General features: G+C 38.7%; 1 protein-coding gene across 8 annotated transcripts; it reads left to right on the top strand.

The window, feature by feature from the left end:
- Window positions 1-1,806: 1,806 nt before the first annotated feature.
- LOC119547719 (annulin-like) lies at window positions 1,807-10,674 on the top strand. Of its 8 annotated transcripts, none has more exons than XR_005219247.1 (5): window positions 1,807-2,239; window positions 7,233-9,199; window positions 9,545-9,810; window positions 9,862-9,970; window positions 10,050-10,674. XR_005219247.1 is itself a non-coding variant. In XM_037854693.1 (4 exons), the coding sequence occupies exons 1-3, from the start codon at window positions 2,101-2,103 to the stop codon at window positions 9,767-9,769; spliced, it is 2,331 nt and encodes a 776-aa protein (XP_037710621.1). In that variant the 5' UTR covers window positions 1,807-2,100; the 3' UTR covers window positions 9,770-9,810; window positions 9,862-10,674. The 8 variants fall into 8 exon arrangements, 6 of the variants coding, with proteins under 6 accessions (XP_037710621.1, XP_037710622.1, XP_037710623.1 ...); XR_005219248.1 differs by having other exon boundaries at window positions 9,545-9,806; window positions 9,866-9,970; XM_037854693.1 differs by having other exon boundaries at window positions 9,862-10,674.
- Window positions 10,675-11,387: the final 713 nt, after the last annotated feature.

The raw sequence follows: 11,387 nt of genomic DNA on the forward strand, positions 1-11,387 counted from the left end.
AATGACCGGGAAATATGGTGATAATTTATTTAAATGATTCATATTGGAGATTCAATTACAAAGAAAGGTATTGTATGAGATGATAAGGACTTTTTTCAGCAAATTGTTTTATGGTTTTTATTTATGACAGTTGCCATTCCTTTGTTTTAACATCACTAAATGATGATGAAATGATGAGGTGATGACGATCATTAATCAAATCAGTCATATGGTAATACCTATTTTCACCGGAAGTTTCCCCAAATATTAGTAATGCATAGTTTCCAAGTAAATGACCGTTACGCAAAAAACCTTTAAATTTCGCATTGACAGAAAGCACTTTAAATAAATGTTCATAAACAGTCGAACACAAATATTCCAGTTACTCATAAAGTAAAAGGACTAGTGCGTAAGTTAATAAACGTGCAAGAAGTAGAAGAACATGTTTTTGATCATTTAAAGTATATACATGGTCCATCTGAGCATGTCGCTCCGCATAAACGTCCAGAACTTGCAATCTGTAAGATCTGCCCTCTAGTAGTATCTTGGCAACGCCAGTTTTAGATGTATCCAAATACCGTAATTCTTTCAAATCGGTTAAGATAAAAAGATAAATTAAGCATGTCCAATAACGTTAGTTGCAGAGTCATAGGATAGAGTGACGGGTATCTGATAGTCGGGGCACACAACCGTAGCAACCGTAGCGTTAGTTCTTGTTTTGATATTACAAATAATTTATAAAATATGTTTTTATACCCTTGCAGAGGGTATTATGATTTCAGTCAGAAGTTTGCAACGCAGTGAGGGAGACTTTTCCGACCCCATAAAGTATATATATTCTTGATCAGCATCACTAGACGAGTCGATCTAGCCATGTCCGTCTGTCCGTCCGTTTCTACGCAATCTAGTCTCTCAGTTTTAAAGCTATAGGGCTGAAACTTTCCCAAAAGTCTCCTTTTTTTTGCAGGTAGTATATAAGTCGGACAATTATATCTTATAGCTCCCATAATAATAATTGGAAATTCGAATTTAACTTTATCAAAATCGGAAGACTATATCACATAGCTGCCATAGGAACGATCGGAAAATTGGTGGGAAAATAATATGAAACAAATTATAGCTTCGGTGTTTTTTGACATATTATCTTATACTATTGGGAATATCATTTTTTGAATTTTAAAATTTAATAATTATAACTGCAAGGGTATACAAACTTCGGCTTGCCGAAGTTAACTTCCTTTCTTTTTAATATAATTTCAATATTGTAGGAAAAAATTTGCAAGGCCATAGACTTAATATGACATTTGAGGCAATATATTTCCTTGTGTTATTTAATATAATTTTAATATAATATAATATGATTTTGACATTAATATAAGGACTAGGGTCATCTTGTTAAGTATACAAGTAAAATCATCAAGCTGATCATTACAGCCTGTCCATTTTTTATATTCCTTAAGGTGTTGTTTCCAAGAACCTTAGCATCAAGAGAACACGGCTGTTAAAGTTCTCGATGACAAAAATCAAAAAGATTTAGTGCCAGTCGCGCCCCTTTAGCACCTTCTATACCTGAGCCAATCAGTTACAAGTAGCAATCAAAGTCAATAATAATTCACTTGGACCTATTCTGAGTGGTTGATGCCATTTAAGCTGATCAATTTACGCACGCATGTCTGGTTTTTGGACACCCGAGGCCGCCGACTAGCTGACACTGGGGTCACCAGGCATGTGGTATGTAAAATGTGAACACTTCGGGGAAGACGGTCGATCGGTTCGACGGAGAGCAGGTCTAATCAGTATCATTCGAATCTTGGAGCGTTCTAGTCCGCTTTGATTCCCCTCCGTTGACGGCGATGACGTGATCCCAGCTGTTACAGTTTAAACTGTCTCAGTTTTGCATTCCGCGGGTAGTTTGACCAAAATGGCACGACACTTAATTCGGGGCAGCGCAAACGTCGGGCTCTAGTGCGGCAGCAATATTCCGAAGTTCAAAAACCACTCCTACAAATTCATCAGAAAATCAACAAACTACGGCTTATCATTGACAGGCGAACCGGTTTGCCCAACAGATAAAGTCAGACTACGCCCGCACTTGGATATTTCAAATACCTGGCCACAGACATGGGTCATAAGCTTTCGTGTTGCAAAAAGTGCGATGAATGGGAATGGTGCAGAAACCAAGGCAAGGACGACCCAACATTGCGTATACGCAATGTCAATGCCAATTATTTAGCAGGTGCTCCCAAAAACGACGAAACAGGTAAATGCAAATAGCCAAATAAGCTATATCAAATTAGAATTCATTAGTCGTTTTGGCGTAAAGAATAGTAATTGTTGTTGGAGAATAGAAAAATTATAAAAACTGATTCACATTTTAAAAGTATACGGTAGTAGTTAGTACCTTATTCATTTGTTAGAAGCTTAACTGCAACATTTCTTCAGCCACATTGTTTTTTTGAAAGACCTATACTGCTTGGCATTCTAAACCAAGTTTTGGCATTTTGATTTCTGTGGAATACAAATTTTCTCTTATGTTGCAATTATTTTAAATACATTTAAAATAGCAAATGTTTAACTAAACATTTTAACGCCGACATATATCACTTGATTTCAATTTAAATTTTGTATACATATTTAAAATTTATTTATTTAATTGTACACGGCTGTTAAATTAGATTAGATCTTTGTTTTCACGTACGAATGTTTAAAATTGATTTACTTTGTAGTGTATGACACGTAATCGAGCAATTATGCATTTTGTTCTATAGTTATTGCCTTTTGTGCATGCAAATTTGTTGCCGTGGGTGCTAAACACTCATAGCTGTGCCGCCCACAGTTTTTCCCTCCAATTCCTCATTTATACCTGCAATTTTGAAAATTGAATTAAAATAAACAAAGCACGAAACACCTGCTAACTGACAGAGAGCTTTAACAGTTTGTTCTCCCAAAAATTAGGTATGTATACAACAAAGAAATGATTAATAAAAGCGTTCCTTAAATTGCCATTGCAAATTAATGATAGGTTTTTGCTTGAAGAATCGATCTAGAAAACACTCTATGCTCACTTAATGACCATCTTGATCAAAATGTTGCCGATGAACGATGACGTAGTCGCTTGAACAATCCAACAGCTTCTTAGCCACAACAGGTCCATCGGAGTTGCCCTGAAGCTCGGTTTCCCGTCCATAATTAATAATAACCCAACAGAACTAAAAGAGAGAAGCCCAGAGAATTGAAGAGAGATGGAGAGCGACGCACGCATCACAGTCGAAACTATCAGGCCCATACAATTTCCGATCAGTTAAGTTCAAAGCGTTGCGGTGTTCACATCGAAAGATCTCCAAGCGGATCCAGAAAAAGATACCTTAAAGCGCAGTTTCCGTTAGCTTTATTCTTCTTTTGTCGCTATTACCGGTGCTACGTCTTGTGCTTACCGTAACACATAAATTGTGGCTAAGAGCGGTCTTCTTTGTTAACCGAATCGTATTAGCCAAGCCAAACATGAGCTATTGGTATCGGAATTATACGCCCAGTTGGCTGCAGCGATGGTGGCCGAATTCGCTGCCCCGAAGAGTGAATCCTTTCCGCAGTACCCGACCTTCAGCAGATCTTGAAGGTATGCACAGCTAGCCCAAGAAAAGACTACCCACCAATTACAAGCCTTTAATAGCGCAACATCACTATTGATATTTGTGAGTCATTAAAATTTGACTTTAATTGGTTTGGTAATTTATTTTTTCGGTCTATGACTTCATTTTGTTCTATTTTGAATTCTCCAACGAAAACGCAAGTAAAAACAAACCAAAAAATAAATAATTTGTCCAATTCAAAAGGTTTAATGCAAATCATTTTAATTTGAATTTTAAGATGTTTTATTTTTACGGTAGATGACTTCACTTTGCACAGTTTTTTTGGACTTTGCTTACTTTTGTTTTTTTTTTATTATTTGTGTCTGTTTGAATCTGTTTATGTCACTTTTAAAAAAAAACAACACCAAAATTGTTATCATAATAACAATCTTCGAATAAGACAAAATATGATTGGAGCTATAATTCGCCATCAGTTTTTTTTTTAATTTTGTATAAATTTATATTTATTTTGTTGTTGGTTATTCGTGTAAGTTTTTGTTTTGCGTATTGCTATTTCCGTTTCGGAATTTGCGTGTGTGGTGATTTGACAGGTTGGGTGGTTCTACTACTCACTATTTTGCTAATATTTAAACACATCAGAGCACATATGTGCATATAAACAATAATCAACACTTTCAGTACTCAAACAAATATTTGAATGGACTTATTTACATTATAACATACTTATCGCAGATTCAAAAGGTCTATCAATCTATCATTCTTCTATTTTTGATTTTGATAAAAGATGAAAGCGATGTGGAAAGTTTGACCAGGTCATGTAGAAACATAAGCCCCTATAAGATTACGTCTAAAATGCTATTATATATTGTACAGAAAAAATCGTTCGATGCCTGTGGAAATCAAAGAAATCTATTTTTATTTCCAGCAATGGAACCTCAAGTGACCTCAGTAAATTGAATTTCATTCATAGATCAAATTTTTTTGAACTTGTACCTTATACTTGTAGCTATACATTATATAAAAATTGCAACTTTAAAATTAGTAGGTGGTATTGTTTGATTATAAATTACAAATTATTTGTTAATTAATAAGATGTCTAGAATTTTTGGTTTTTAGTTTTGAAGCAGTGTTGCCCAATAATTTTGTTTTCTTTTTTTTGTAAATCTTTTTTGTTGGTTCTAGTGGTGCGTTGGCGTCACTTTGATTGTCCACTTCGAAAATTGATTGGCCTTACATTGATCTTTTGGTCATTGTGACATAAGTTTGTTATGTTTACGGCTAAAGGCGATTAGTCAATTTAAGGCTGCAGCTTTGGGGAACACATTTGCTTTATGATATCATCGGCTGCCTCAGGCAAACTAAAGCTACGCAAAACCTCTTTTGAAATAGGCAACAAATTGTTGGCAGTTTTTGTTCAGACCCTGTCAAAAAACTTACTATTACTCACGAACAGAATATTTAAAAAGAATTGTGGAAATTTATTGATTCTCTGGGTAAATATACCTATGGATCTAAAAGAAAAGGAAACATAGTCGAGTGCATCGACGACCTATTCGCGTTATTCAGCTATCCAATTTATCTTATTACCTTATTGACATATTAAATGACAATGAAATGAATGAAAATCTTCAATAATGTGGGCGCCTCTAACTTTTGGGAGTTAGAGTGGGCTTGTAACTCGACTAAAAAAACATGGGCTTCATAGGCACCAGTGGAATCTACTCGTCAGATTCTTCAAAAATGTCGTCGGCAGAACGACTGTTTCCGATTTAAAAAACAAACTTCCGACTCATAAATGATAATAAATGATTTGATAAATAAAACAAAATCCTATTTACACTTTTACAAAATATTGAAATTTTTAAGTAATAGGATTTTGTGGACGCTTACTTAGCGAGCGTGATACATTCGGAAAACAAACTTCAATTAATTCCAGACCTTATAAAAATCATTTAGTTTGGGAGAAAGAGCGGTGAAAGTGTAAAAGTGAAAATTTAAAAAATTTTATCTGTTGGGACCGTTGGGGATAAATGCACAATTTCATTGGTCTAGTTGTATTCTCACTTAAAATACGAATAACACCTCATTTGTTAAATGTTCCGATGCTCCGTTCAAAAGTTATACGCAAAACTAGATTTTGGGGGACTTCTCAAAATGATAATATTATTTTGTTTGTCAGTTTGTCCCAAAAAGTTATTTTAGGTTCCTGAAAATTTAAGATGATGTTAAACAGCTTAAAATAATAAACTTTAGCTCTGCCACTTATGTAAAAACTCGCTAGTTTGGCGGGAAAATACCTATAAATAGCTAAGTTTCGTACACCCGTAACTTGTAAACTAATAAACCTACAGGCTTATGCTATATGTTGTTTGAAAGGTATTTTGAAATACTGTGTACGCTTTTTAAAATGATTTGTCTAAGTACCATCGATTGAAAAATATGGCCTAAGGTTTTTATACCCGTTACTCGTAGAGTAAAAGGGTATACTAGATTCGTCGGAAAGTATGTAACAGGCAGAAGGAAGCGTTTCCGACCCCATAAAGTATATATATTCTTGATCAGGATCACTAGCCGAGTCGATCTAGCCATGTCCGTCTGTCCGTCTGTCCGTCTGTCTGTCCGTCCGGATGAACGCTGAGATCTCGGAAACTATAAGAGCTAGGCTATTAAGATTAGGCGTGCAGATTCCTGAGCTTCTTACGCAGCGCAAGTTTGTTTCAGCAGAGTGCCACGCCCACTCTAACGCCCACAAACCGCCCAAAACTGTGGCTCCTACAGTTTTCATGCTAGAATAAAAATTTTAACTGAAATGTCTTGTTCTCATCAATACCTATCGATTGACCCAAAAAAAAGTTTGCCACGCCCACTTGAACGCCCACAAACCGCCCACAAACTTCAAAAAATCGTAAATATGAACGCGGATATCTTGGAAAATATCTAAGATTGAGAAATGGGATTTCAGATTTAGATTCCTTAGGCTTAAGCGCAGCGCAATTTTGTCACGCGAATATGCCACGCCCACTAGAACGCCTACAAACCGCCCAAACCTGTGGCGCCCACAATTTTCACGCTACATCAAAAATTTAAACTGAAATTTATTGGTCTTGTCAATACCTATCGATTAATCCAAAAAAAACTTTGCCACGCCCACTCTAACGCCCACAACGCTTAAATCTATCTACCGCCGCTGGCGCATTTCAATCTCGCTTTGCTGCTTGCATATCTCCATTTTCCTTTGGTCCCTTTAGCTGAGTAACGGGTATCTGATAGTCGAGGTACTCGACTATAGCGTTCTTCCTTGTTTTTTTTATTTTCTTCTTAGCTTTCTAAATTTTGTACATTCGGCACGCTGCAATTCAATATGACTGTGTTTAGCTGTACGATTTTGATAAAGCGCTTAAAAAAGAAAAATTTAGAAAAAGTATTTATTTAGTTTATCGTATATACATTTTCGTAAAATACATTTTCGTTAAAGTTGATATCAGAACTTTTGTTTGTTAAAGGTGCGATCGCCAATAGATTTATACCTCGTTGAAATGGGTTTTTGTTTCATACAATACACCCTTTTACTTTACGGATATAATGAATACTTACCATAGACTAAACTGACTAAAAGATAATTGTGCGTACTTACCAAATAAATTACGGTTATCTATTCAACAGATGCCGCCAGTTCAGCGGTGCTGGGAGTATTGAGAGTCGACCTCTGCCTGGAGGACAACCACGAAGAACACCACACGAGTCACTTCTATGCGGCGGCTGCCAAGGAAGCCCTAATCGTGAGGAGAGGAGAGCCTTTCAGGCTAAAGATCCATTTCAACAGAGACTACAGCCCCAGCAAGGATGCAATCAGCTTCATTTTCACGGTGGCGGATGACACCAAGCCCAGTCCTGGTCACGGGACACTCAATGCCCTTGTTCCCCATGATGGCATCGATCATTTGGGGGACACTCTGGAATGGGGGGCTGGCATCGAATCGCATGAAGGTCAAACTCTTACCGTGCTGATCAAACCGCCCTCCACCTGTCCTGTGACAGAGTGGAAGTTGGACATCGACACAAAGCTGCTGGGAGACGGATCGAGGAGTTATCCCCTCCCTCTGCCCATCTATGTGCTCTTCAATCCCTGGTGTCCGGATGATCAGGTCTATCTCGAGGACCGTGACCAGCGCAAGGAGTACGTGATGCACGATACCACTCTCATTTGGAGGGGATCCTACAACAGACTGCGGCCCTCGGTTTGGAAAATCGGACAATTCGAACGTCATGTGCTGGAGTGCAGCTTGAAGGTCCTGGGAACTGTGGGCAGGATTCCGCCAGCCTACAGAGGTGATCCAGTAAGAGTTGCTCGGGCTTTGTCCGCTCTGGTGAACTCGGTGGATGACGATGGTGTCCTACTGGGAAATTGGTCGGAAGATTTCTCCGGTGGTGTGGCGCCCACCAAGTGGACCGGATCCGTGGAGATACTTCAGCAATTCCACAAAACCCAAAAAACCGTGAAGTTCGCGCAGTGCTGGAATTTCAGCGGTGTCCTGGCCACCATCGCCAGGAGCTTGGGAATACCGGCTAGGATCATCACATGCTACTCCTCCGCTCACGATACCCAAGCCTCCCTGACCGTGGATGTTTTCATAGACTCGAACAACAAGAAGTTGGATGCGGAGACCACGGACTCGATTTGGAACTACCACGTGTGGAACGAGCTTTGGATGCAGCGACCAGACTTGGGAGTGGGCCAGCATGGCACCTTCGATGGCTGGCAAGTGGTGGACGCCACTCCGCAGGAGGCCTCCGATGATATGTATCGAGTGGGTCCGGCTTCAGTTTCGGCAGTGAAAAACGGCGACATTCTAAGACCTTTCGATGGTGGCTTTGTCTTCGCGGAGGTGAATGCCGATAAGCTCTACTGGCGCTACAACGGACCTAGTCAGCCGCTGAAGCTCCTAAGAAAGGATACCCTGGCCATAGGACATCTGATCAGCACTAAAGCAGTTCTCAAATGGGAGCGAGAGGACATCACTGATACCTATAAGCACGCAGAGCGTTCGGAAGAAGAAAGAAGCACTATGCTCAAGGCCCTCAAGCAATCCCGACATGCCTTCAGTAGATACTACTTAAACGACAATTTTAATGACATAGAGTTCGATATGGAGCTAAAAGACGACATTAAGATTGGGGAGAGCTTCAGTGTGATCCTGAAGGTGACCAATAAAAGCGATAGTCGCACCCACCTGGCTACGGGTCAAATCAGTTGCGATGCCGTCCTGTACACCGGAGTTGGTGCAGTGGAGGTCAAGACCCTGGGCTTCGAACTGGAGCTGCAGCCCGAGAGCAGCGAATACGTTCGCATGGAGGTTATCTTTGAGGAGTACTTCGACAAGCTGTCCTCGCAGGCCTCCTTCCAGATTTCCGCTGCCGCCAAGGTTAAAGACACCGACTACGATTACTACGCCCAGGATGATTTCCGAGTGCGCAAGCCGGACATTAAGTTCCAGATGGGGGAGGCTGGCATCGTGGCCCAAAAGGAGCTGGATGTTATTTTGCGCTTAGAGAATCCGCTGCCCATTCCTCTGCACAAGGGTGTGTTCACAGTGGAGGGGCCGGGCATCGAGCAGCCTCTGAAGTTTAAGGTGGGTTTATATACAAATAGACTATTATATAACTATAAAATAAAAACAACTCTTAGCGAGGTAAGGGGTCTGGCTATCGCACCTTCAACATACTAAATTTCATAAATCAAATTTTGCGACAAAAAATGCTTGAACATTCGACTAAATAAATAGACTTAATGAAAGGTTGATTCTATGGATAGGTCGACTCGACAAGATCACCATATCAAGATTATACGCTATTACATACTTTCCAACGAATATAATATACCCCTTTACCCTACAAGTAACCAGTACAATAAAATCTGTTTAATATAACGCCTGAATAAGGAAGCGAAAACCATACTACAAATATTTTCCTTGCAGATCGCCGAAATTCCGGTAAATGGCATTGCGGCCGCTACCTTCAAATACACCCCGCCCTATGCGGGGCGTGGCACAATGCTGGCCAAGTTTACTTCCAAAGAACTGGATGATGTGGATGGCTATAAACACTATGAAATTGAGCCCCGACCGGAGGATCTGCTGCAACCCAATGGAAGCCACCGAAGGAGCAACATCATCCGCAGACGCACCGATGTTATAGCCTAAACTAACCCTAATTCCAATGAATATCGTTTTGTAAATCGTAGGTTAGGTGATACTGAAATACTTTAAATACATATTAATTTTTGATATTTAAGCCAGTCTCAATCTTGGCAAAACATGAGCAAAGAAACGTCCACTGCCGAGTTTAAATGAATAACACAATCGATAATGCAATCCCAATGACTCCATAGCACCGATCTTCAGGTAAGACTCTGGCGCAGGGAGTAAGGCTCGCAACAATGAAGTTCACACATATTGCCACAACTCTAACCCTTCTCCAAAGAACAAGGACAGGCTGCATACGGTGTCGCTGATGAGCAGCTACCGGTCAAGTCGCAGAACTGGGACTGAACGTCCTGGAGCTCTTCCTAATTCAGAGTCTTCATTGTCGACAAGGTAGTTTGAGTCTCTTTACACAAAAAAATTTGGTTGGTTAAATTGACCAATGCAGATAGTTTATAACCTATAAAAAATAGTTATTCACTAATAAGAAAGGGTTGTATAACATATATATTTATTTTACCTTTGTTTAGTATTTAATAGTTAAACCACTATTAACATAGTGGATGTGTATTTTATTTTGAAATAGTAAATAGTTGATTAACTGTCGAAAATAGTTCTAACGTAAAGTAAGTATATCATATTCAATTGTATTTACTTGATGTTTGTCCAATTCTAATTTATTTACTTCTTGGACCATTTAACGTGCTTTTCGGTGCCGAGCTTGGCAAGTTGGCGTCCACCTCTTCGCTGGGAAACTTCTATTAAGGACAGAAGAAGGAGTTCCTTGCGCTGACGCAAAGCTACAGGAGGCATCCAAGTACAGCGTGATCGTTCACTTATTGCTAAGTCTTCGAATTATTTTTATAATTGATCCGAAATATATTAAAGTAAATATTTACATCGAACATTTATGGGTTTTTAATATTTATTTGTGTACAAGATGCAAAAAAAATAAAAACAAAACGGATTAATATGGCATTACAAACATATCAATCTGATATAAGAGAATATCAGTTTGATATGAAAGAATTTAGATATGTGCACAAATGTTCGAAAATATTAGTGTGATATGGCAACATAAGGGACCAAAATACCATACGCCAAAATTACCGATTTATGACCAGTTTTGGTGTTTTATTTTCTCTGTGTAGAATCCCAAGCAAAACTCTGTAAAGTAAACCCTTAACTTAAAACATATATTATCTAAAGTAATTTACATACTTCCACACTAGCTTGAAGTCACTAGGTAAAGTTCAAAGTGCAATTCGAAATTACCTTTTTCTATTTTGTTACCATGGTGCTGTAAAGTATCTATGAATTCAATAAATAATTTGTGGAAATATGTAAAAAATATGGTAAAGAAGATATATCATTTTTTTTTTAATTTAACAAATTGATAAAATGGCCTCTCTGATGGCACAGAGCTACTTGGCGTATTAAAGTAGCCCATTGCTAGTTTGGACAGCCCTGTCAAAAACTCCTTTAGTGAGTTCCAAAGTGATAATGGATCGCTATCCCACGAAGTAAATGGTAGGCCTAAAAACAATTTTAGCTCTTTATTATATTGGACTTCTATAATTGGTTGCATTGCAATCGATTGGTTATGCGTCTTAAGGAA

The sequence above is a fragment of the Drosophila subpulchrella genome, chromosome 2L (assembly GCF_014743375.2).
Source record: "Drosophila subpulchrella strain 33 F10 #4 breed RU33 chromosome 2L, RU_Dsub_v1.1 Primary Assembly, whole genome shotgun sequence".
Taxonomy (NCBI): Eukaryota; Metazoa; Arthropoda; class Insecta; order Diptera; family Drosophilidae; genus Drosophila; species Drosophila subpulchrella.